The sequence below is a fragment of the Zeus faber genome, assembly GCF_960531495.2.
Source record: "Zeus faber genome assembly, chromosome: 9".
Taxonomy (NCBI): domain Eukaryota; kingdom Metazoa; phylum Chordata; class Actinopteri; order Zeiformes; family Zeidae; genus Zeus; species Zeus faber.
This window is the reverse complement of record NC_137197.1, coordinates 1,878,092-1,905,839: the sequence shown is the minus strand read 5'-3', so window position 1 is coordinate 1,905,839 and position 27,748 is coordinate 1,878,092. Positions and strand designations below refer to the sequence as shown.

General features: G+C 42.3%; 4 protein-coding genes across 4 annotated transcripts; 1 reads left to right on the top strand and 3 right to left on the bottom strand.

Annotated features, from left to right (window-relative positions):
- Window positions 1–12,653: 12,653 nt before the first annotated feature.
- LOC307235260 (olfactory receptor 11A1-like) lies at window positions 12,654–13,577 on the bottom strand (the record flags this gene model as incomplete). Its single annotated transcript, XM_080007291.1, has 1 exon — window positions 12,654–13,577. One exon carries the CDS (start codon window positions 13,575–13,577, stop codon window positions 12,654–12,656), a length of 924 nt encoding a protein of 307 aa, XP_079863417.1.
- A 2,734-nt stretch (window positions 13,578–16,311) lies between these two features.
- Window positions 16,312–17,238, top strand: LOC307235259 (olfactory receptor 11A1-like; the record flags this gene model as incomplete). The annotated part of the gene is made up of 1 exon (XM_080007290.1): window positions 16,312–17,238. One exon carries the CDS (start codon window positions 16,312–16,314, stop codon window positions 17,236–17,238), a length of 927 nt encoding a protein of 308 aa, XP_079863416.1.
- A 3,022-nt stretch (window positions 17,239–20,260) lies between these two features.
- On the bottom strand, window positions 20,261–21,187 carry LOC307235258 (olfactory receptor 1P1-like; the record flags this gene model as incomplete). Its single annotated transcript, XM_080007289.1, has 1 exon — window positions 20,261–21,187. One exon carries the CDS (start codon window positions 21,185–21,187, stop codon window positions 20,261–20,263), a length of 927 nt encoding a protein of 308 aa, XP_079863415.1.
- Window positions 21,188–24,985: 3,798 nt separating this feature from the next.
- On the bottom strand, window positions 24,986–25,915 carry LOC307235257 (olfactory receptor 10T2-like; the record flags this gene model as incomplete). The annotated part of the gene is made up of 1 exon (XM_080007288.1): window positions 24,986–25,915. One exon carries the CDS (start codon window positions 25,913–25,915, stop codon window positions 24,986–24,988), a length of 930 nt encoding a protein of 309 aa, XP_079863414.1.
- Window positions 25,916–27,748: the final 1,833 nt, after the last annotated feature.

The window sequence follows — 27,748 nt, the reverse complement described above, 5'->3', positions numbered from 1 at the left end:
GTTAAGAGTCCGTCTATGACACAGGCTCTGTTAACAGCAGACACCAGCTGATCCAGTTCAAAGTTGTGGTGTGGTGGTGGATGAGTAACTCACCCAGCTAGTCTCTCGTGGCTCTCGTTTGAGATCCAATGCATAGCACTATTAAGCACTTTGTACGACTGGTAAGCATTTAATATTTTTTCCTTTTATTTTCTTTTATTTTTTTCTTTTTTTTCATTTTTATTTTCTTTTTAATTTTTGTTTCTTTGCTCATCTATTTATTTATTTTCACACATGTCTGAGCCTACCTGTCGATCCGTCTTATTTCTTGTGAAAACCCGCAAAATAGAATATTGAAAAAATGTAAGTTTGGGCAGACCCACTCATTCGAGGGATAGTCTTTATGTTCACTATTTTCTACATTGTAGAATAACAGTGAATACATCAAAACCTTGAGATAACACAATTTGATGTGGTAACCAAGAAAGTATTTACATATTATATGATCAATATTTTAGATCTTAGATTCTTCAATGAAGCCACCCTTTGCCTTGACAACAGCTTTGCACAGTCTCGGCGTTCTCTCAACCAGCGTCATGAGGTCGTCACCTAGAATGCTTTTCAATTAACAGGCGTGCCTTGGTAAAAGTGACTTGTATCTAAAGTTAAGGTACAAGTCACACATGCTTGGTCACACACAGTTGGAATATCGGTCGATCCATTAGAGAAGCTGCCTCGCTGATTGTTGACCATATGAATCTGCAAAAACTAGGCCCAACAAGTTTTGTTTTTTTCCTGATTCCAACACGTATGACTGCCAACAAGGTGGCTCTGTTCATCACTGCGGTTTCGTTGTATCTTTCTTTGGAGACTCTGGTCTGCATCGTGCTGAGCTCCTCCTTGGAACTCTCTGGGAACAGGATCACTCAGGTCTACTGCGATAACTTCCCTCTGGTCAGACTGGCCTGTTCTGACACCACCGTCAACAACGTCTATGGAATATTCGTTACTTTACTTTCTGTTGTAGTTCCTCTGGTTCTCATCCTGTTCTCCTACATCCGGATCCTGAGGATCTGCCTGGTGGGCTTCAGGGAGACGAGGCAGAAAGCAGTGTCCACCTGCTCGCCGCACCTCGCCTCCCTCATCAACTTCTCCTTCGGCTGCTGCTTCCAGATCTTTCAGAGCAGGTTCAACAAAACCAGTGTTCCCAGTATGCTGCGTGTTGTTCTGTCTCTGTACTTTTACGTGCCAGCCGCTCCTAAACCCCCTATATTTAAAATAAGTCCTGACTATTTCAACAATACAGATGTATTTTTCTCAAGACATGTTATCCACTACAGAAACATCTTTATTGTCAATTTTCCATTTAATAAAATTATCAAATTTCTTTCTGATGAGTTTTGTGCGATTATTACATTTCTCTGTTTGTTGAATGAGTAAATGTCTCCAGTAATGTGTTCATCTGTGTTCATGCTGTAGCAGCTCACCAGTTAATATGATTCACACTTTGGATGATAAAGTCCTTGTAATGTTAGATTATTGCTTTAAATCACTTTTGCTGTAATGTTGGCATGGTAACATAAGGATAAACCAAACTCCTTCTGACAGAACAAAGATGTAATTGAAGCATGTACGTATGGGGAGTGTGAAGAATACAACACGTCAAGCAGATTTTCACTATTGAGTCAAAGCAAAGTTTATTTGTCAAATGCACAGTTTGAACGCACAGTCAGCTAACGTTGAGAAATTTAAATTAATCGAAGGGTTATTCCCTCATTTTAAACAACAACCATTTTAAATGAACACAAGATAATGTTTCTACTACAACCCGCACACTCTGTATTAGAGAGGAGTCTGAGGTGGTGCTTCCACTCCTCCTGGGCGTCTCTTTGGACGGAGGCCTCTAGGAAGCGTCCTTGCTACCTTTCGAGGAAGTGTTCTTGGTACCTGTCTAGAAAGTGTCCTTGGTACCTGTCTAGGAAGCGTCCTTGGTACCTGTCTAGAAAGCGTCCTTGGTACCTGTCTAGGAAGCGTCCTTGGTACCTGTCTTGCAAGTGTCCTATCAAACGACACAGGCCACGACTGGTTCCCCAGTGTTTTGGAGTCATGGGATGTGGTACTGGAGGTCACAGAGGTCAGTCCTTTCAGTAGCTGAAGACATGGACGTTCCCAGGACGCTATTCTGTAGCTCAGAGGTACATTTAGCGGCTAATGAAGTGTGGCTTTGTAAACATGATGAAATGCACGCAGGGCTGTAGCACAACAGTCCATTAGTGCACGTAACTCCTAACTCCCTGGAAAGCAATTAAATGGCCCGATGGCCACACTGGACACCGGCTGGATCCACAAAACACTTTAATGATCAGATCGGTGTCTGGGGCCATGACTCACATTCTGATCAATAAACTGAAATGCAGATGTAGTGATGAGTCCAGAGAACCAATCAATATTAGTACATATATGTATTACATGTGTTAAAGACGTAATCAACACACTTTTAAATTATTTCTAAGTATTGAGATAAGATAAGATGTTAACACTATTGATCACCGGGGGAATTCAGGCTTTTAAAGTACAAATATCTTCTCAGGCGAAGTGGCGATGTCATTTATTTTGTTTTTATTCAGGAAAACCAAAGCATAATAAGAGTGATGATGTGGTAAGTTATGGAAAATTACAAGGAGTTAAACAGAAACGTCTTAATTGATGTTGAATTGAACAAGTCATTCACGCTGATCTGGTGTTAGTTGAACTTTGAACTGGTGAGTTGAAACAGCAAGGCTGGCTCCTCTATTTCAATAAAAGAACACATGCTTATAATTACCACATTTATAAAATCGGATCTTTCTTAAGGACAGCAGGAAATCGGCACAAGGGAACTGTGTTGTCGTCTGCAGCCGGTGTTTGACCACGCCCCTTGATCTGCCACAATTATCAATGTTGTAATTTTGCCCCTCATTTGTCCATATTAATGACTTTGTTTGTACTTCTGTGGTTTAATCCAAATCCAAACACATTTTGGCCATTGAGTATTTTAGGTTATGCCTAATGCCTCATTGATTTGAAAGTATTAGTAGTATAAAGTATGAGTTTATCCCTAGCATTAAACTAACTGACATCCGTGCTTAGTAATTGTTTCTTTATAGTGATTATTATTTGGTGATTATTAATGACTCAAATTGTCATTCACTGTAAGTTGGTAGACTTATTATTTCTTTGCAAATGCAGCTGAAAAATATTTATATAATTTCACTCTGGACAAGCTGTCGTGGTTGGCTATAAATGTCTTGTAGAACTTGGAGTGTAGCTGAGTAAGGTCTAGCATCATGCATCCTAGATTTGGCCAATTTGTATGCTGGATGGTGGATATGGTTTAATATAACTTAGTATTTATACTGCTCAGTGAGATGGGGATGATGGTCAAGGATATTGTCAATGGCCATTTTAAGGAGGGCAAATTCACTCTCTGGTCCACTCTTAAAGGATGGCAGAGAGGGCCTTGGGATCCCATGAGCAGAAGCTATGAACAGGTCCGTAATATTTGAAGCTTGAAGATGTTTGAATTGAGACTGTTGCATTAGTTGATTAGAGGATGACAGCTGCGTCGTTGGTACAGTGAAGTGTGAGTGCAACTAAGAACAGGAACATATGAAGCATAGGGATATGCTGATGGGGCATGAGCAGGTACTTGGCCAATGGCTGTATGGTAAATATCTTGGAGGGAGGCAGGTCATGAAACGAATAAGGAGAATGTTCCCCAGCTACCTAAATAGACGATGAAATGGGAGCAGCAACTCCTTCAAGGTGGTCATTCTCTTCTTGGACATTCTGACGAACCAAACTAGAAACAAGCTGGGCTGGTGCAAGGTCTTGTTCCTTCATGCGGATACGTCTATTGATGTCAAGTTGTCTGGCAAATCTTTTTCTTTCTTTGGTTGCTTCCTTCTGTATATGTTGGGCAGCTCTTGCTCTGTCATCAGTGACTTGACATTGTTCATCCAATTCTGTATCCTCATCTCTTTCTTTCCTGAGTGCTTCAGATTCATCTCTTATTCGGTTTTCCTCTAGTATGCTGACTTGGAGAATACTCAGATTGGAGGCATGGCTACCTTTGGAGTGCCTACAAATCCGGGAGCCTGTAGGAATGCTATAGGCTTCATTCATGAAATTGGTTATTTGACTACGTGAACTAAATTAAAGAAATGAATCTATTTATATAAAATAGAAGTATATGAAAGGAAAACATGAAAGAACGGTGATAAATTTTCACTCTCTGGGTCTCCTCAACTCCAGATTGTCCTCATATACCGCCCCCCAAGGCCTCCACCACCTTCATGTCTGAGCTTACTGAGCTACAGTATTGTCCTCTGTCTGCTCCAAGTCTCCATCTACCCTCCTGCTGAGGGACTTAAATATCCGGGTGGACTCCTGCAATATCCGCGTGGACTCCTGCAATATCCGTGGGGACTCCTCCAGTTGCAGCTTTGGTGCTGAATTCCTGTTACTGTTGGAATGGTTTAACATCATGCAACATGTCCAAGGCCCCACCCATGTTAAAGGTCACACTTTGGACATAGTCTGCTCTACCGGTACCCCCCCCTCCCATCTGCAGTGCCTGGACCTGGCAGTATCAGACCATCACACCGTCCTCTTCACCATCCCTGTCCCCCTGCCCATGCGGCGCCTTGGTCGTTCCATCACCTTCAGGGAATACTAGGTCAGTGGGTGCACCAGCTCAACCTGACCTGCTTGCGACCCTCATGGCCCTGGCTCCTGCTGACACCTTGCCAGACGGCCTAGCTGCCCAATATAACACTGCTCACCACAGCACAGAGACCGCCCTAATCAAGATCACCAACGACCTCCTCCTCGCTGCAGACTCCGGTAACATCAGTATCCTCATCCTCCTGGTTCTTTCCGCTGCTTTTGACACGGTGTCCCACACAATCCTCCTCAAATCACTCATCACTGGTACAGCTCTCTCATGGTTTCAATCATATCTATCAAACAGAAATCAGTTTGTCAACATCAACGGCTCCTCCTCCCCCTATGCCCCAGTCAACCACGGCGTCCCTCAACCTGTGCTCGGTCCAACTTTCTTCACCATCTACCTGCTCCCCCTCGGCCAGATCATTCGTCACCATGGTCTCAACTTCCACTGCTACACTGATGACACACAGCTTTATCTCAGCACCTCACCATCCACTCTGCTGCCCCAACAGTCTCTGGTCAACTGCCTTCATGCCATAAAACCTGGATGACAACTAACCTACTCCAACTCAACAGCAAAAAGTCTCAGAGCTCATAGTTGTGGCGCCAAAGCCCTCAAACATGGGTCTGCTGTCCATCCCCCGTTCCCTAAGATATTCCCACAGGAAGAAGTTGTAGTCTAAATCAGCTACATCAGCTGAAAGTTAGATTACAAGATAAAGAAAAGCAAGGAGAGGAAAAGGGACCGATAGATGACCATCAGGGAAAGAGACAGGGAATGCTGAAACCATCAGCACCACCACCATATGAAGCTAATGAATGTACTTCTTTGTATCCTATTTTACCGACCGGAACATCCCTGGATCTGGACCTGGACTCCCATCCTCCCATACGGCGTCAACCTCCAAATCCACTCAACCTTAACGACAAGCCTAACATCGTCGACGCAGACATACCAGTGTTCGACCTCGACAGCGACAATGACAAGACAAAACAAGGGGGCACCTCCCCTGACACCCTATGAGATTCATCTACGGTCCACATCCATCAACGGTCTGGTGTTCCCACTCGGTGACATGTTGAAACACTCGTTTGTCACCTGGATGACGGCGACCCTCGCTGACACCATCCTCTATGCTGAACACGCCTACGAGACACACCAAAGAGACAAAAACCACAAACAAGATTAAAAGAAACGTGAGTCCCAGACTCAGATGACCATCCTTACTCAGGCCTTCACTCAAGGTCAGCAAGGTCCATCACAGCCTCAACAAAACACCTCATGTCAGACCCAAGGAGGCAGGGGATTCGGTGGAAGACGACCTAATCGCAGAGGCAGAGGAGGTCCCAACACGGGCTGCAACACTTGCTATTGCTGCAGCCAGGAAGGACACTGGACACGCCACGGTTCCATGCCGCTACAGAGACGACCACAGGGCAACTTGGGTCAAACAGGGGAATCTGGACACTATCAGAGTTGACGCCTGGAGGAGGGGACCCCAGGGAATTACCCAAGCCATGGCTCTGCACACCCTGATCAGGTGACACGTACACATACACACAAAAATATGAATTTTGTGAATTGCACCCACACACACTCAATTACAGTACACTGATGATAAAAGTGATGAAGAAATACACGTGTCCATGTAATAGAATGCCATTGGCGAGTTCCCATACTTTGATTTACATATTATAGGTCACAAATGAACCTTTCTAGTCAACTCGGGAGCCTCACGCTCACTTATATCCGCCACCGAAACACCTGTTAAACCTCCTTTGTCCACGAAAACATTTACCGTCATTGGCTGTAGCAATATAAGAAAACTCATCATTGTTTCACATACATCTTTGCATCTTTATTTTGTCATAATTATTAGTATTTCATAAGTTTGTGCACGCACTGATCAAGGCCTGCAATCTTCTGATACTAAGTCATACATGCCCTGTCGGCCCTCCACCTAATAATGGGTCTTAATGACTGAGAGGGTTGGCGTAAGTACATACGAGCTCCTCCAGTAACTTGATCCAAGCGCTTTTTAATGGTGGACACCAATACCACATGCAGGGCCATTTAGTGGCTGTGGTTTTGAGAATTGCAGTGTTCTGTCGTGCTGTGTGTTATAATGTGTGTGTTAAGGGTTGCATGATTCATTGTAGTGTTTTGTGTGTTAACGTTATCTGAGTATGAAGGTTTGTTGTATGGTCTAAACCACCATATTGTCTGACCCATGACTTGGCCAGTCAACGGGGCCCATAGAAACTAAGGTGAGCAGAGCCATTTTGAAAATCTGTATTAGTGTTGACTGTCTGGGATTTGGTAAGAAGTTATAGAATGTGTGTTTCCTCCTCGTGTGCACTGTGTTTTGTGTTGCAGCATTGTTGCTGAAATTGATGTTGTTTGAATGCTGTGTGCTGTTGGGATAAAGACGACAGATATATTATTGAATTGTGAGGGGAAATAGGATGACACGGAAAAGTGGATGAGAAAAGAACTGTTAAAAGTCACGGGCGGAGATAGGAGGAACTGAGCGGCTAGAGGGTTGGAGCTTTCTGAGAGAAGTTTCCAGAAGAGATTCAAACCACATGCGCTTTGCTGATGACGGGTGAATGTCAAACTTCAACCACGAGTTGTCTGAGACATCCCAGTTCTGAAGACATCTCAACCATGACCGTGGGTTCAGCGATTGTCGTGTTACAGACACTTTTAGCCCAAAAAATGGCAAGGAGAAAAATGTTATCAATTCCAGATATAATGTTAGGATTCCAGCCCTGCGGGCTGGACCCCTTATAGGTAAAACAAAGGTAAACATATGTGACCCACTATGTACTTTACGGTCATTTGGCAGATTTCGAGATTTATTTTTTTTCCGCATCATCTGAAAATGGAGCTTCCAGACAAGGTGTCACTTGTGCAAATAAAGCAAATATTTTTAAAGCTATGACTTGTTGATGACAAGGGTGTGGCAAACTGTGATTCTGAGATAATCACCTCCAAAGTTTTACCCACACCAGCTTCATTCAGCTCCCACAATGCAAATGGGGTTGGAGGACAAACAAAGCCTCATGGCTACTTAACATACTGCTGAATGGGCCAATCACCAACAGCTCAACAGCAGAACTCATTTTGTTTTAAAAAAAAAAAAGTTTTTATTTACCAGTCAGAATATACATGTTTTATAAAAGTGAAATTATTTTGGAGTTTAAAAATACGGACAACACAACAAAATGTAGAGTCTATCAAAAATTTGAGTCTCAGAAAATCTGAAATCTGGAAATCTGCCACCAACCTCAACGGATTTCATCACATCATCAACTTCTTCCGTTGTAACAACAACGGACGTATCGTTGGTCTCCTCCGGTGGTTCTTAAAAATATTTTGATTCATCGTCACATAAAGTTCGAAATCCTCTCCAAGTCTCCAAGGAGTAATATCAGATTCCAAATCTCATTTTCCTTTAAAAAAGGTTTGTTCAACTTAATTGGCTGCCCCTGGCCATTTTAGAAATAATGGCAGCTTTTGCTGTGGTGGGATACATATAAACACACATACTTAGGACATTGCCACAGGTGTTTTTTTTATATTAGACTGAAATACTGACAGTGATGGATGGGTTTTGATAGAGAGGGGACTGGTTTTCCAACATGATGCTCCTCTATACTTTATGGAATATTGTCATATATCGTATTGGCATATGTTTTGAAATACATTTGGTCAGTTGTTCTTCCGAAATGCACATTTGACGGAGTTACCAATCTTAAACATTTATTTTGGGTTAAAATATATTTTTTGAAGGGACTAGTGATATGTACTAGCCCAAACAATGTAACAGTATGATATGTTTATACAGTATATATTCAACTATAATAGAGTCTTATAAGACGCGATTGATTTAGTAGCGAACAAACCTTTCTAATGATGCCAAACGTTTTTTTTAGACAAATACTCAATGTGGTCTTTCCAGGACAGTTTACATCTACTAATGCAGCTAAATATTTTGTAAATATATAAGTGACTTGGTTAATTTCAGTATCAATAACTATAATTATCATTTAGCATTTCCTTTGGATAACTTTTATTTTTATTTCTAAAAATTATAAAATTAGATTTTTTTGACATTTAGGGAAGGTTTGCTCTTTCAGAACCACTTTGCAGTATATGATAGAATATCATTGGCTTCTCTGATCAAGGAACCAAAGTTTGCTTGTGATATAACAATATTGGTATCATCAGCAAATAGAATGGGTAATGCAGAATCAGATATCCAAGCAAAGTCATTGATATAGATGAGAAATAGAAGTGGCCCAAGAATAGATCCTTGAGGCACTCCGCAATATATCTTGATTCTGTTAGGATTACAACCGTTTATAGATACATATTGATCTCTATAATTAAGGTCACTAAGCCAATTACTAACAACATCCTGAAAGCCATGACGAGGAACATTGAAAATTAGAATTTTATAATCAACTGTATATAGTCAGTGGGTACACAAGTAGCCAACAAGGGATTACTGACCCACTCTTTGGGCTTGTCAATCAGTCCTCGGCAGTGTTGGCGTTACTGTAATCGCATTACATTTGTCTGTAATGAGTAATGTAACACGTTATTGTTCCTACAAACAATAATCACATTACAGTTACTCATCAAACAATTATGTCATTACTCACTGCTTGTGTTAGCCTACATAAGTTCTATATCTAACTGATAAAGGAAGCAATATCTGTCTGTCTCTATGTTTTGTGGCAGTCGGTGAAGTAAGACAAAATTTTCTTTAGCAGTCTCTTTGGGCCTAGATCCTGAACTTCCTGACAGCCCGGCCCTAAGTGATTAGGGTGGGGAAGCACATGTCCAGCTCCCTCACCCTGAACACAGGATCCCCCCAGGGTTGCATCCTCAGCCCCCTACTGTGCTCCCTGTACACACATGACTGTGTGGCCAGGTCCAGCTCCAACACCATCATCAAGTTTGCTGACGACACCGTGGTCGTGGGCCTGATCACCGACAGCGATGAGAAGGCCTACCGTGAGGAGGTGGCTGACCTGTCACTCTGGTGCCAGGACAACAGCCTACACCTGAACGTCAGCAAAACCAAGGAGCTGATTGTGGACTTTAGGCGTGGATCACAATCGAGGACGCGCCCTTGTTGATTAATGGGACTTCTGTTGACAGGGTGAGCAGCTTCAAGTACCTGGGAGTCCACATCACAGAGGACTTAACATGGACTGTTCACACAGACACTCTGGTGAGAAAGGCGAGGCAGCGCCTTTACCACCTCAGGCAGCTGAGGAAATTCCGGGTCTCGGTGAGGATCCTCAAGTCCTTCTACTGTGGAGCAGTGGAGCGCATCCTGACAGGCAACATCACTGCCTGCTTTGTGAACTGTACTGCTTAGGACAGGCGGGCCCTGCAGAGGGTGGTGCGTTCAGCTGAACGTACCACTGGAACTACACCCACCTCCCTGCAGGACTTATACACCAGGAGGTGTAGTAGCAGAGCTGCAGGATCATGAAGGATCCTCATCACCCCAACAACGGACTGTTCCAGCTGCTGCGGTCAGGCAAGCGCCTCCGTAGTCACACAGCGAGAACAGAGACTGAGACGGAGTTTTTTCCTGCAAACCATTAGAACTGTCAACGCTGACCTCACCAGGGGTCCTCACTGAGCCACACACAACTACCTTAACTACCTTCTGTACTGTATGTAGCATACTGTACCGCATACTGTGTCACTGTTCAGGGTTGTTCGTGATGCCGTATTGCTGCTCCGTACTGTTGTATACTGTGCTGTATTATCCCAAACACTACCTCACACTATTCACATTCACATGCCACTTTAATTCACATGCCACTTTAATGCACATATCTGTATATACATAATTGCCTATTCCATATACATAAGCATATTCCCTTTATCTATTCCATTTTATTGTATTTTATTTTATTTGACTTTATTCTATACATTTTTATTTTATTCTATAAGTATTCCACTTACTGTATTACGTTTTAGGAATCAGTTAGTTGGTCTATTAGAAATAATTTTTTCCCGAGCACATATTGTGTGTTTTTACCGGGTGCGTTGCATTACATTTCACTGCATATATGTATGGAAGTATGTATATGTATGTGACGAATAAACCTCTTGAATCTTTATTCGCAAACCAAACTGAGAGACAAAGACTGAGTCAACATAAAAGAAAAAATGAACGCTGGGGTCATCAAACCAAACAGCAATGTCCATCACAGTTTCATTATTTAATTCCCCAAAACACTTAAATAGAAACAGAAACGATTACTAACAACTGAATAACACGGAACAATCATGTTTAACACTTGCATACGAAATTTAAAACTGATACTTCACAATAAAACTTAAAAACTCTCAAAGTTGGAACACCATGCATGCTGGGAAACAGAAAGGCACAATGCTGGACGTCCAACGCCGACTGGGTCCTTTAAAAGCGAGAAGGTCACGGAGGTGGCAGACCACAGAGTCCCATATGGGACCAGCACCGCCCGCAGTCTGGAGAGCCCCTCCCATTGAGCACATGGTCCACACCGCCCCTGGGGGCCCATCTGTGTGGCAATTACGTGACAATGCATCTCAGGAGATGTTGCGGAGTAACGCAAAAGTAATGTAATGAGTAGTGTAAGAAGTTACTTTCTACAGGGAGTGATAAAAAGTAACAAGTAGTGTCTAATACATTACTATATTTTAGAAACAACCCCAAAACTGCTCCTCGGGCATTGGGAGGCAGGGTGGACGGTAAGTTTGTCATATCGCAGCAATGCCTCACTCTCGTGTGGCTTCATAGCTGGAATGAGTTTTTTAGTGTTTTTGGCGAAAGCATCCAATCGTTGATGTACCCGTTGGTTCCTTTTAAATACTTTGCTTTCTCCATGACCCCGACTTTGTCCTTAAATCTGATGAATTTTGCAACGATCGGCCTGGTTCTCTTCCGTTCTCTCTCCAGTTGGTTGTCCGGTTTGATGCACCGTTCCAGCGAAATCCCCTTGATTTTGAAATGATCACAAAGGAGTTTCTGTACCTTAGCCTCCGACTCAGCCCAGCTCTCGCTACCAGACTCTTCCATCCCATCAAATGTTGTTTCATCAGGACTGACCTTCCAAGAAGATTCAAGATTCAAGATTGATGAGGTTATTTGTCACATACAGTACATATACATACGGTCATACATATTTGCAGTGACGTGTCGTGACACCCGGTGGTTACGCACATTAAGCTCTAAAAATACTAAAAATACTAAAATGTGTAGTGTATCTTTGGTAGGAATGAACGGATGTTTTAGCTAATAATTGAAACTTTTGAATCATTTTCAGAAACGTTCAAGTAAGACTGCTTGTCCTTGGTCATTAAACGCATCTTTTTGGGTGTGGTGGAGGTTTTCATGCAATCCCCTTATTTCTTTAGAAAATTCCTCAAGCCTCTTGTTTTTTGTCATTATTTTCAAAAAGTTCTTATAGCTCAGTTTGCTCCGACAACCAGTTTTTGGCTCTTCCATCAAATCATGAACATGCGTTGTACATAGAATCCTCGCCTCGGCTTGTTACTATCGGCAGCATGACAGCTCTTCCTTGTTCTCGTTTTCACAACGAAATCGAATTAATCCTCTCCACGGAAACCTTTTGTAAAAGGCAAAAGGCTTGTATGTTTTCAAGAGAAACCAGAGTAAATACAGTGTGACTTGGTATCTGCTAGGTCTCTGAATCCACCTTCTCCTCAAACATTTCAAAACCCATGATGGATAGATTTACAAAGATTTTTACGGGAGAAAAAAAATGAAGTCAATCCCACTCCCAAAATGAAGTCTCACTCCCATACAATTATATAATAATATATTATTATAAAATAGTTATATTACATCATGTCATTGATAAGCGATACTTTGTCACAAAGAAACGTGACATTAAAGTTGTATCATTCAATTAAACAAAAGATTATTTTAGTTCAAGCAGAGCAGATCTTTACAAACGGCCCTTATTTTGGACATTCTGAATCCATACATGACGGGGTTGAAGAGTGGCTGACACATCAGGAAGTACAGAGACAAGAATATTCTCAGAGAACCTGGAACACTGCTCACATCGAAGCGGCTGTGAAAGATCTGGAAGCAGCAGCCGAAGGAGAAGTTGATGAGGGAGGCGAGGTGCGGAGAGCAGGTGGACACTGCTTTCTGCCTTGTCTCCCTGGAGCCCACCAGGCAGATCCTCAGGATCCAGATGTAGGAGAATAGGATGAGAACCAGAGGAAGCAGGACAGCAAAGAAAGCAGCAATGATTCCATAGACGTTGTTGACGGTGGTGTCAGAACAGGCCAGTCTGACCACGTAGTAGTTGTTGCAGTACAGTGTGTTCATAACGTTCCCACAGAACAGCAGCTGGATGCTCAAGGCCAGAGTGATGAGGAACTTGCTCAAAGAATACAACCAGACGACCATGATGTACAGAGCCACCTTGTTGGCAGTCATACGTGTGTTATAATGGAGGGGACAGCAGATAGCGAGGTACCGGTCGTAGGACATGACCGCCAAGTTACAAAACTCAATTTGGGCGTAAGTGTAGAGGCAGTAGATCTGCAGGAAGCAGGCGGAGGTGGACACGGTGTGGGTGTCAGAGAGGATCTGCTGCAGCAGGAAGGGAAACAAGCCGGCGCTGCCGTACAGTTCATTCACCAACAGGCTGCACAGAAACACGTACATGGGCTCGTGTAAGCTCCTCTTGATGCAGATCAGGACGATCAGAAACACATTGGCAGCAACAATCACAATATACAACAATAAAACAGCCGTGAAGCAGAAGTACTTCAAACGCCCCAAGTCCACGTAAGCACTCAGTATGAAAAATGGAAAGTCAGTCGAGTTCACCATGATTCTCCTTTAACTCCAAGATGTTGATGGCTGAAGATCTCTCATTTGTTTCTGATTTGTCTCAAAGTCAAACATTTGATCTGATTGGATCCTGTTCTCAACACAGTGTCCAAACATTTGGTGAAATCAGCATTTTCCACAAGCTGAAACTTACCAGTTTCTCTCTGAGTTCAGAAAAGGAGCTGAAAGCTTTCAAGTCCAGTTTGTAAGTGAGGTGGTGTGGTGCAGACCTGTGAGCATGTCTGCTGCTGTGTTGGACAGAGAGCAGTCACACTGTCCGTCCTTCATCACTGCTTCCTACTTTATATCTTCTCAACATACGAGGAAGCGAGAGCAGCAGGAACCTCTGAGACTCATCAAGCTGTTAACACACCTGGGAAACAGGTCAATAATGTGATCACCTGGTTACATTGATGAGAAGAACAGTATGAGCAACAGTAGAGCATGTCAACAGGAGAAATATTGATCAATTAACAATGACAAATCACTTTTCAAAGATTTTTTCAGTTATGAGCACTTTTGGTAATGCAAAGTGTTCAAAATTGAAACCTCTGGAAATACCATTTTATATATATATATATATATATATATATATTAGACATACATAATACCAGTCAAAGGTTTGCACACACCAAGAAATTTGAGCTGCCTCACTTTCATTTTTTTCGCTACCTACAAATTAGACACCACGTCTATGTTCACGTCCAAGATTTGTAACTTTGAACCCCTCCCAGATGCATTTTTTGATATCTGAAAGAACCATCCTGACACCAGGCATCTTGTTTCTAAAAGTTTGTATGTTTGTTCGATGGTACTATAGCCTCTGCTGTGAAAATTAGAGAGGCTTGGAAAGAGGAACTGGCCATTGAACTATCCGAGGTTGCGCGGGGTAAGAGTCCGTCTATGACACAGGCTCTGTTAACAGCAGACACCAGCTGATCCAGTTCAAAGTTGTCCACCATCTTCACTATTCTAAACTCAGGTTGCACAAGATTTACTCCTCTGTCTCGCCACTGTGCCGTTGTCAAGTATCAGAGGGCTCATGGTCTCACACCTTCTGGTTCTGCCCTTCACTAACTGGTTTCTGGCCCAAAATATTTGACTGCTACTCAAAGTCCTTTAAAAGATCCCTCAAACTGGAAGCTGGACTCGTTGTCCTCAGCCGCTCTGTGCTTCCTCACAGCCATGCAACAGTCTGACGCTGGGGATGACGGTTTCCAAAAGACTCATTTTGAGGGAATGGAAATCACCCACTCCCCCTCCTTCCAGAGATGGATGGCTGACATGATTTCAATGGAAAAACTCAGGTTCTTGAGGACTGACTCAATTCAAAGATTGTCAGCTATCTGGGAGCCACCTTGACGAGGCCGGTGGTGGATGAGTAACTCACCCAGCTAGTCTCTCGTGGCTCTCGTTTGAGATCCAATGCATAGCACTATTAAGCACTTTGTACGACTGGTAAGCATTTAATATTTTTTCCTTTTATTTTCTTTTTCTTTTTTCTTTTTTTTCATTTTTATTTTCTTTTTAATTTTTGTTTCTTTGCTCATCTATTTATTTATTTTCACACATGTCTGAGCCTACCTGTCGATCCGTCTTATTTCTTGTGAAAACCCGCAAAATAGAATATTGAAAAAATGTAAGTTTGGGCAGACCCACTCATTCGAGGGATAGTCTTTATGTTCACTATTTTCTACATTGTAGAATAACAGTGAATACATCAAAACCTTGAGATAACACATTATGATGTGGTAACCAAGAAAGTATTTACATATTATATGATCAATATTTTAGATCTTAGATTCTTCAATGAAGCCACCCTTTGCCTTGACAACAGCTTTGCACAGTCTCGGTGTTCTCTCAACCAGCGTCATGAGGTCGTCACCTAGAATGCTTTTCAATTAACAGGCGTGCCTTGGTAAAAGTGACTTGTATCTAAAGTTAAGGTACAAGTCACACATGCTTGGTCACACACAGTTGGAATATCGGTCGATCCATTAGAGAAGCTGTCTCGCTGATTGTTGATCATATGAATCTGCAAAAACTAGGCCCAACAAGTTTTATTTTTTCCTGATTCCCAAATGGTGTTTACAGCCTGATGAGCCTCAGAAGTTCCTGCTGCTCTCGGTTCCTTGTGTGTTGAGAAGATATAAAGTAGGAAGCAGTGATGAAGGTATTTCCAGAGGTTTCAATTTTGAACACTTTGCATTATCAAAAGTGCTCATAACTGAAAAAATCTTTGAAAAGTGATTTGTCATTGTTAATTGATCAATATTTCTCCTGTTGACATGCTCTACTGTTGCTCATACTGTTCTTCTCATCAATGTAACCAGGTGATCACATTATTGACCTGTTTCCCAGGTGTGTTTACAGCCTGATGAGTCTCAGAGGTTCCTGCTGCTCTCGCTTCCTCGTATGTTGAGAAGATATAAAGTAGGAAGCAGTGATGAAGGACGGACAGTGTGACTGCTCTCTGTCCAACACAGCGGCAGACATGCTCACAGGTCTGCACCACACCACCTCACTTACAAACTGGACTTGAAAGCTTTCAGCTCCTTTTCTGAACTCAGAGAGAAACTGGTAAGTTTCAGCTTGTGGAAAATGCTGATTTCACCAAATGTTTGGACACTGTGTTGAGAACAGGATCCAATCAGATCAAATGTTTGACTTTGAGACAAATCAGAAACAAATGAGAGATCCTCAGCCATCAACATCTTGGAGTTAAAGGAGAATCATGGTGAACTCGACTGACTTTCCATTTTTCATACTGAGTGCTTACGTGGACTTGGGGCGTTTGAAGTACTTCTGCTTCACGGCTGTTTTATTGTTGTATATTGTGATTGTTGCTGCCAATGTGTTTCTGATCGTCCTGATCTGCATCAAGAGGAGCTTACACGAGCCCATGTACGTGTTTCTGTGCAGCCTGTTGGTGAATGAACTGTACGGCAGCGCCGGCTTGTTTCCCTTCCTGCTGCAGCAGATCCTCTCTGACACCCACATCGTGTCCACCTCCGCCTGCTTCCTGCAGATCTACTGCCTCTACACTTATGCATGTGGGGAATTTTGTAACTTGGCGGTCATGTCCTACGACCGGTACCTCGCTATCTGCTGTCCCCTCCATTATAACACACGTATGACTGCCAACAAGGTGGCTCTGTTCATCACTGTGGTTTGGTTGTATTCTTCTTTGGAGACTCTGATCTGCATCGTGCTGAGCTCCTCCTTGGAGCTCTGTGGGAACAGGATCGCTCAGGTCTACTGCGATAACTTCCCTCTGGTCAGACTGGCCTGTTCTGACACCACCGTCAACAACATCTATGGAATCATCGCTACTATCTTTGCTGTTGTAGTTCCTCTGGTTCTCATCCTATTCTCCTACATCCGGATCCTGAGGATCTGCCTGGTGGGCTCCAGGGAGACGAGGCAGAAAGCAGTGTCCACCTGCTCTCCGCACCTCGCCTCCCTCATCAACTTCTCCTTCGGCTGCTGCTTCCAGATCTTTCAGAGCAGGTTCAACATGACCAGTGTTCCCAGTATGCTGCGTGTTGTTCTGTCTCTGTACTTTCTGACGTGCCAGCCGCTCCTAAACCCCCTAATTTATGGACTCAGGCTTTCTAAAATAAGAAACATGATGAAACCTCTATTATTTTGTGTGATGTAGTTGATTTCTATGTATTAGAACGAATAATACATTCAAATACTAATAAAAATATTTAAACACACTAGTTAAAACAATCACAATTGTATCGTTACGAAAGTTGAACATTTTTCCTACTTTTTCAACTCAGTGTTGAGTGTGAACTTAACTAAACTCGGCTCCGTCACAACTACAGACATTACAATGGATTGTTTAAGGATTTGTTATAAATAAGGGATAAATATTCATAAATCTGGTCTAAAAATGACATTGAATCCTTCTTCTTTAAATATAGTTTGTGTTATACACCAGACATATACATATGGATATTTAAAATAAGTCCTGACTATTTCAACAATACAGATGTATTTTTCTCAAGACATGTTATCCACTACAGAAACATCTTTATTGTCAAATTTCCATTTAATAAAATTATCAAATTTCTTTCTGATGAGTTTTGTGTGATTATTACATTTCTCTGTTTGTTGAATGAGTAAATGTTTCCAGTAATGTGTTCATCTGTGTTCATGCTGTAGCAGCTCACCGGTTAATATGATTCACACTTTGGATGATAAAGTCCTTGTAATGTTAGATAATTGCTTTAAATCACTTTTGCTGTAATGTTGCCATGGTAACATAAGGACAAACCAAACTCCTTCTGACAGAACAAAGATGTAATTGAAGCATGTACGTATGGGGAGTGTGAAGAATACAACACATCAAGCAGATTTTCACTATCGAGTCAAAGCAAAGTTTATTTGTGTAAAAGTGATTTTTGTGGCACGGTCGCGCAGTGCATTGCACTGCTGCCTCACAGCAAGAAGATCCTGGGTTCGATTCCCGCCTGCTCCGGTGGGTTATCTCCCAAATAGAAGCTTTTCTGTGTGGAGTTTGCATGTTCTCCCCGTGCTCACATGGGGTTTCCTCCACCTCACGTCAGTAAGGACCCCCCTCAAAAACATGCACCCATCATTGTCTGACCAGCGATGGACCCCGAGCGTCCACGTACGCTGCCCACTGCTCCTGGCTGTGCCCCCGGAGGAAGGACAAGCAAGGATGGGTCAAAAGCAGAGGAGCCATTTCACCGGCCACCATCAAAAGCATGTGTGTGCAAGCATGTGTTAGTGTGGTGTGTTGCGTGACTAATAAAGACTGTTTCTTCTTTTCTATTTGTCAAATGCACAGTTAGAACGCACAGTCAGCTAACGTTGAGAAATTTTAATTAATCGAAGAGTTATTCCCTCATTTTAAACAACAACCATTTTAAATGAACACAAGATAATGTTTCTACTACAACCCGAACACTCTGTATTAGAGAGGAGTCTGAGGTGGTGCTTCCACTCCTCCTGGGCGTCTCTTTGGACGGAGGCCTCTGGGAAGCGTCCTTGCTACCTTTCGAGGAAGTGTCCTTGGTACCTGTCTAGAAAGTGTCCTTGGTACCTGTCTAGGAAGCGTCCTTGGTACCTGTCTAGGAAGTGTCCTTGGTACCTGTCTAGAAAGTGTCCTTGGTACCTGTCTAGGAAGTGTCCTTGGTACCTTTGTAGGAAGTGTCCTTGGTACCTGTCTAGGAAGTGACCTTGCTACCTGTCTAGAAAGTGTCCTTGGTACCTGTCTAGGAAGTGTCCTTGGTACCTATCTTGGAAGTGTCCTTGGTACCTGTCTAGAAATTGTCCTTGGTACCTGTCTAGGAAGTGTCCTTGGTATCTGTCTCGAAAGTGTCCTTGGTACCTGTCTAGGAAGCTTCCTTGGTACCTGTCTCGAAAGTGTCCTTGGTATCTGTCTAGAAAGTGTCCCTGGTACCTGTCTAGGAAGCAGCCTTGGTACCTGTCTAGAAAGTGTCCTTGGTACCTCTCTAGGAAGCGTCCTTGGTACTTGTTTAGAAAGTGTCCTTGGTACCTGTCTAGGAAGCGTCCTTGGTACCTGTCTAGGAAGCGTCCTTGGTACCTGTCTAGGAAGCATCCTTGGTACCTGTTTAGAAAGTGCCCTTGGTACCTGTCTAGGAAGCGTCCTTGGTACCTGTCTATGAAGCGTCCTTGGTACCTGTCTAGGAAGCGTCCTTGGTACCTGTCTAGGAAGCGTCCTTGGTACCTGTCTTGCAAGTGTCTTATCAAACGACACAGGCTACGAGTGGTTCCCCAGTGTCATGGAGTCATGGGATGTGGTACTGGAGGTCACAGAGGTCAGTTTTTTCCCACGTTCCCAGGATGCTATTCTGTAGCTCAGAGGTACATTAAGCGGCTAATGAAGTGTGGCTTTGTAAACATGATGAAATGCACCCAGAGGGCTGTAGCACAACTTCCATTAGTGCACGTAACTCCTAACTCCCTGGAAAGCAATTAAAAAGCCCGATGGCCACACTGGACACCGGCTGGATCCACAAAACACTTTAATGATCAGATCGGTGTCTGGGGCCATGACTCACATTCTGATCAATAAACTGAAATGCAGATGTAGTGATGAGTCCAGAGAACCAATCAATATTAGTACATATATGTATTACATGTGTTAAAGACGTAATCAACACACTTTTTAATTATTTCTAAGTATTGAGATAAGATAAGTTATTAACATTATTGATCACAGGGGAAATTCAGGCTTTTAAAGTACAAATATCTTCTCAGGCGAAGTGGCGATGTCATTGATTTTGTTTTTATTCAGGAAAACCAAAGCGTAATAAGAGTGATGATGTTGTAAGTTATAGAAAAATACAAGTAGTTCAACAGAAACGTCTTAATTGACGTTGAATTTAACAAGTCATTCACCCTGATCTGGTGTTCGTTGAACTTTGAACTGGTGAGTTATAATAGCAAGGCTGGCTCCTCTATTTCAATAAAGAAACACATGCTTATAATTACCACATTTATAAAATCGGATCTTTCTTAAGGACAGCAGGGAATCGGCGCAATCTTTTTACTCTTTCACTGCTTTTTACGTGTAAATTGTTTGAATTTCAGGTAATGAGTGTGGAGTTTGTGGAAACAGACTTTCCAATATCACACAGAATTCCCTTTAACTTTGGGAGCTGATCAAGTCAAGTAAGTTGATGTTATCGGGTCAAAATACATTTTAGTGTTTTTGCGATGGACCTTCTGATGTCCTTCATTCTAATTCCATAAACCAGCGGGTGCAACAAGGGGGGAATGAAGATGAACTGCACTGAGTTGAGGTGGTTGACGTGTGCGGACACGGCGCTGGTTCTGTTGTACAGCACAGAGAAGAGGATGCTGATGGAGAAGTTGATGAAGATGATAAGATGCGGGATGCAGGTGCTCAGGGCTTTTCTCTTAGACTCCACTGATGCCTTCCAGCTCACAGACAATATTTTCATGTATGACACAAGAACCAGCAGAAATGGAAACAACACCAGACTGACAGTGATGAACAAGCCGTACAGGTTGACAAAGGCACTTTGAACACACGAAAGCTTCACAACTGCCAAATTGTCACAGAACAGCTTGTTGATGGTGAAGGTGCAGAGCGGCAGCCGTGACGTCAGGTAGACCTGGACGGAGAGCAGAGTGACCGGGACGCAGTAGGACAGTGTCACCAGCACCTGCACCTTGCACGGCGTTATGATGCTGTGATACTCCAGAGGCTTGCAGATGGAGATGTAGCGGTCGTAGGCCATGACGGCCAGGATGGCATAAGCACAAGTGGCATACACGTTGACGCAGAGCACCTGCAGCAAGCATCCTCCGTAGGAGATGAGCTGCTGGTCTCTGAGTAGGTTCTCCATGATGGCCGGGCACACGGCGCAGCTGCCCACCAAGCCGTTTAGAGCCAGGTTCAGCAGCAAGATGTACATGGGCTTGTGCAGGTTAGAGTCGCTGTGAATCACCAGGATGAGAAGCAGGTTGGCTGACAGAGTCAAGACAAACATAAGAAGACAAAGTATGAAGAAGACATAGTTCAGAGGACCTGGAGGGTCGTAGGCTGTCAGCAGCACCACGGTGTGGAGGAAACTCTTGTTCATTGTATAGGATCTACAAATGACTACAAATCATATTCAGTCAACTTTTGTACAGTTTGCCACCACGTAATCTTCCCAGGAATCACAATGAAACTTCTCAAGCAGTTGCCAGAGGACGAAAGCTGCTTTCTGTAGCTGAGGTGGTTGGAACCAGTCTGAGGTTCAGTGTCCCGAAGCCTTGCTGGGTCTGGGCTTTTATACCTTTCTCCAGCGTCGACACCTGAGTGACGGTCAGCTGAACCTCCCAGGATGTCTTCCCCCAGGATCATTCAGTTTGTGGACCAAACTTTAGATGCACTAAACTTCAAGTTTGGTTTTGAATATTAAAAGAAGCATATAAGAGAAGAAGAATCTTTATACATCACATGACACACCGCATTACAACAACACATGCATATACACACGGATGCACATGGTTTCTGGATGGTGGCCGGTGAAATGTGGCCTCTGCATTTGAACCATCCTGGCTTGTCCTTCCTCCGGGGGGGCAGCCAGGAGCAGTGGGCAGCATTGGTTGACGCGCCCAGGGACCTGGAACCAGGTGTCCATCGCTGGTCGGACGATGGTGATGTGTGCATGTTTTTGGTGGGGGTCCTCCTATTTGGAAGGTAACCCGCCGGATCACGGTGCCAACAGCGCCCAAGGCTGGAATCGAACCCAGGACCTTATTTCTGTGAGGCGGCAAGGCAATGTACTGTTAATGTAATGTTACTATTAGTACCATTTCTAGGAGATGTTTGATGAATACAGACCCTGGACTAAAGCACTATTTTGGACCTCCTGTAGAAAGCGTCACTTGGTTCAAGTTTCAGGGGGATAGTTTCAGGGGGATATGTGGAGTCAAAGGTCTAGACTCCAGACCTTGATATCAGATCTTTCCTTTAACTGAGACCTTGAAATCCATCTGTGGCAGTTTCACCTGCCACAAGTCACCCATAGGGCGTTTTCAGGTGCCTTGCTGCACAGAGACAAAGACGACAGGGTAGAACACACAACTTTATTGAGTGTGGGCTAGATGGAACAAGCCCGGAGCAGATAGACACGTGTCATGGCCAGGTCTCTTCTCCTATGTGTGTGTGGGGATGGGGGTTTTACCTGTTGCTTGTTAGACCAAGCAACGAACAACAGGTGTACAACCACTCTGATCCTGGGTTCCCAATTATCTAGATCCAGGACAGGTGTGGCTGCTCAAACCAGACCCTGCCCACACCACACCATCGTAAAACCATCGTCTCTTGGCCTCTGAGTGTGTTAATATAGCGTCTTATCGTGTGTTGTGCTTTGTCCTTTTATTTCTGTGCATTTCATTTACTTTTTTTAAAATAATTTTCTTGATAGGACTTGTGATCGACATTTGTCATTTTTAAATGTGCTTTATTAATAAATATGACTTGACTCTCATGGAGTCTGAAGGTTTGGTTTGGTGAGACTTGTTTTGAACATGAATAGACTCCTGAAATCACCATTTGGACACAGGGAACCTTCCTCTCCCTAGAGGCTGACGCTGGGAAACAAAGCTGAAGTGAGAGCGGCCTCTGGCTTTGCTCTTCGTGTCGTTCCTTGTGTAGATGTTGTAACGGGGGCAAGGAGGTACTTAATAAAACTTTATTTCGATTTCGTCACCTCACTGTTGGATTTGTGGAACAAACGCAGACTCATTTCAATATTTTTGATGTTGTTTAACCTTGAAGTATTTCTTCTGGAGAGACAGACGTGAATAGATACGCTGCTGGCATTAAAATAACACTTTATTCATCACCGTGGGGAAAATGTGCTCTGGACATAATGCGTTTTATATTTATGTTATATTTTTATTTAACTGTAAATCTACACTGTATATTTCTTGAGCTGTACATACCCTTACTTAATGTACTTACTTTATATTTTTCACTGAGCTGCTTCAACCTCGGGGGATTAATAAAGTACTGATCTCACCTTATCTTATCTTATAAACGTCCTCCTTCCATCTTCAGCCTTTTATGGTGCTGCTCCAGATCAGTATTTTTATGCAAGTTCAGCACATTTGACCCAAAACATAAATTCAAAGTTATTTAAATGAGACATAAATTAAATCTAAGAAGAATTAAATCATCCAAAAAAACCTCTAAACCAGATGGTTAAAGAGCTGCCATCTTAAAAGGACTCTCTGTAAGAAGCATTACATGTGGAAATTAAGTTAAAATAAATCAAATATCATTAATATTGTATTCTTGGTGCTTTTCTGATTTGAACAGTGACAGTGTGGTGCTGGGGGTCAGAGGTCACCACTGTATCCAGGCATATTACTGTACGTCCTCTACACATTCAAAAATATTCAATATTCAAATCTTGCAAATGTTGAATACATCTTAATTTATTTGATAACATTCTAAAATCTCATCTTATATTTATTTTTCAGTTTTATTCCATAGAAAATGTATGTGATTCCCAAAAGTCCTTATACAAAGTTAAAACGTATTTTAATTTGTCCAAGTTCAAGAGGTTATTTGTCACATACAAGTACATACAGTCATACATAAATGCAGTGAAATGTCATGCACCCAGTGATGACGCACAATAAGCTCTAAAAATACAAAATATCCTAAAAATACTAAAATGTGTGTAATCGACACGAGGCGCTGGCGCAGGCGGCCGCAAGGGGCGGCGCCACAATCGCAATTCTGGGTTTTATAAATATATAATAGCATTCATTTTCTGTGTTGTATTATATATACATTGAGATCCTCCTAAATGAAACTTACCTTAACTTGCCTACAGTACTTAGCTCACAGAGTACAACTCCTGCCTATTAAAATATCAACGGCAAAGTATTTGCACCATTAGACACACAGGTCACATGTATTATTTAACAGCATTTTTTTTACAGTAAACAGTAAATGTTTAACCAAATGTCAAACAGTGTGAATATAATTTCATCAATTCCTTGATGGGTATTTTTTAGGTCTTTTTACCATCGCTCACTAAAAGGGGTCAGAGGTCATTTCCAGGTTTTACAGTGGAAAGAAAAGTGTCTCTCTACGTACCGGTCGACAGAAAATAAACATCCAGAAACGCCATTTCTCCCAGTTGTTCTGAGTTATTATAGTTATTGTTGTTAGTATAGTTATTATTGTTATTGTAGTTATTATAGTTATTATTGTTATTATAGTTATTATAGTTATTATTGTTATTATTGTTATTATAGTTGTTATAGTTGTTATAGTTGTTATTGTTATTATTGTTACTGTTGTTACTATAGTTATTATTGTTATTATTGTTGTTATAGTTATTATTGTTATTATTGTTATTATTGTTATTATAGTTGTTATAGTTGTTATTGTTATTATTGTTATTATTGTTACTATAGTTATTATTGTTATTATTGTTGTTATAGTTATTATTGGATCTCTCTGTTTCAGATCATCATTTCAGATTCTTTTCTCGGCTCTCAGGTGATTCCTGAGCATTTCTCGATCAAATACATTTTTTACGTCTAAACCTCGTCACTAAAACCTTGTGAAGTTTTTGCTGTTGTCAGTGTGACGTGTTATGTTCTGTGTTTATGTTGCCATGTTGTCATTTATCCGATTGATACGATTATAATATCTCATGATGTTCTGGAACAGAACCCGACGTCCTCGGATCAAATCAAGATGAAATATTCACTGCGGGTGATGAAATGGTCTCCACTCTCTGTGTTCGTCTAGAAATCCTGCATTTGGCGTCGTTCTGATTAAAATAAAAAAATTTAGTGGTAACAGCAGCACAGCTGAGTGATTTAATCTTCTGCTGAGCATCCAATCTCATCTCCAACACGCTGCATTAAAACGGAAGCTGCTTAATCCTGATTATTTTGCGTATACTTTTACGAATTTCTCGTGTTTTAATCCCATAAATCAGCGGATGCACGAGAGGAGGGATGAAGGTGAAGCTTATGGACACGAAGATGTTCACCTCCTTCGACAGCTTCAGGTTGATTCTGTTGGAAATGATCACTAGGAAGGAGGCGATGGAGAAGTTGATGAAGGTGAGCAGGTGAGGCGTGCACGTCTCCAGCGCTTTGCTCTGCGATGCCTTGGACCTCCGGAGCATCACCGTCACAATGTGCACATAGGACAGGAGCACCAGGAGGAAGGGCACCATGATCATGATGTGGATGAGGGTAAGGTTGTAGGCGGCGATGGCGGTGTTCCTCTGGCAGGACAGGTTGACCAGGCTCTGGATGTCGCAGAGCAGCTTGTCCACGCTGCGGCCGCAGAGCTGCATCCGGGACATCAAGTAGACCTGCAGGGCCACCGCGCAGCCCGTGACCCCGTAGACCGTCGCCAGCATCAGCCGCACCCTGGCGGCCGTCATGATGCAGTGGTACTGCAGCGGCCGGCAGATAGACACGTAGCGGTCGTAGGCCATCAGGGCCAGGGTGGAGTACATGCTGCAGCAGTAGATGTGGCTGAAGAACACCTGAGTCAGGCAGCTCTGCAGCGAGGCCTCCGGCTTCTCCATCAGGAGATTCTTCATGATGTTGAGAGACACCGTGGAGCTGCTGGCCACGCCGTTCAGGGCCAGGTGGGCCAGCAGGACGTACATGGGCCGGTGGAGGCTGGACTCCAGGCAGATGACCAGCACCAGGAGCAGGTTGACAGCGATGATAGACAAGTAGACCACGCAGATTAAGGCCAGCAGCACTACGTTGTAGGGGCCCGTAGCTCCGTACACGGTGAAGAACACTGTCGTCTTGGAGAAGTTACTCATGGTGGGAACTCAAAGCCATTCAAACAACATCTTAAGGTTTTAAAACATTTACTGCATTCGGTGATGTCAGTTGTTGGTGACTTTGATGCTTCTCTGAGTGACAACGTTGTGCTATGCTGCTCTTATCTCACTGTGCCATGACGTCACTGGACCAACCAGCTATCACAGAGTCACAGCCCAAAGAGACCACACATGGTGTGTGTGTGTGTGTGTGTGTGTGTGTGTGTGTGTGTGTGTGTGTGAGTGTGTGTGTGTGTGTGTGTGTGTGTGTGTGTGTGTGTGTGTGTGTGTGTGTGTGTGTGTGTGTGTGTGAGTGTGTGTGTGTCTGCGTTTCCTACAATTCCCTGCAAACCTCCTAAACCCTGTCATCTCGTGTTGGTGTCTGTAAGGACCTTTCACCTTCAGCACTAAGAACTATTCTGCTATAACATTGTATTAAAAACACTAACCCTGACGTACAGCTTCATCTTTAACTTGAACCTTCATCGTTACCATAAACCTTCCTCTTTTACTTGAACTTTCATCTTTAACTTGAACCTTCATCTTTTACTTGAGCCTTCATCTTTAACTTGAACCTTCATCTTTTACTTAAACCTTCATCTTTTACTTAAACCTTCATCTTTTACTTGAGCCTTCATCTTTTACTTGAGCCTTCATCTTTAACTTGAACCTTCATCTTTTACTTAAACCTTCATCTTTTACTTGAACCTTCATCTTTAACTTGAACCTTCATCTTTTACTTGAACCTTCATCTTTAACTGAAACCTTCATCTTTAACTTAAACCTTCATCTTTAACTTGAACCTTCATCTTTAACTTGAACCTTCAGCTTTTACTTAAAGCTTCATCTTTAACTTGAACCTTCATCTTTTACTTGAACCTTCATCTTTACTTAAACCGTCATCTTTAACTTAAACCTTCATCCTTAACTTGAACCTTCATCTTTTACTTGAACCTTCATCTTTTACTTGAACCTTCATCTTTAATTTGAACCTTCATCTTTAACTTGAACCTTCATCTTTTACTTAAAGCTTCATCTTTTACTTGAACCTTCATCTTTAACTTGAACCTTCAGCTTTTACTTAAAGCTTAATCTTTTACTTGAACCTTCATCTTTAACTTGAACCTTCATCTTTAACTTAAACCTTCATCTTTAACTTGAACCTTTATCTTTAACTGAAACCTTCATCTTTTACTTGAACCTTCATCTTTAATTTGAACCTTCATCTTTAAATTGAACCTTCATCTTTTACTTGAAGCTTCATCTTTAACTGAAACCTTAATCTTTAACTTAAACCTTCATCTTTAACTTGAACCTTCATCTTTTACTTAAACCTTCATCTTTTACTTGAACCTTCATCTTTAACTTGAACCTTCATCTTTTACTTGAACCTTCATCTTTAATTTAAACCTTCATCTTTTACTTGAACCTTCATCTTTTACTTGAACCTTCATCTTTAACTGAAACCTTCATCTTTAACTTAAACCTTCATCTTTAACTTGAACCTTCATCTTTAACTTGAACCTTCAGCCTTTACTTAAAGCTTCATCTTTAACTTGAACCTTCATCTTTTACTTGAACCTTCATCTTTACTTAAACCGTCATCTTTAACTTAAACCTTCATCTTTAACTTGAACCTTCATCTTTTACTTGAACTTTCATCTTTAAGTTGAACCTTCATCTTTTACTTAAACCTTCATCTTTAACTTGAACCTTCATCTTTTACTTGAACCTTCATCTTTAACTTGAACTTTCATCTTTAAGTTGAACCTTCATCTTTTACTTGAAGCTTCATCTTTAACTGAAACCTTAATCTTTAACTTAAACCTTCAT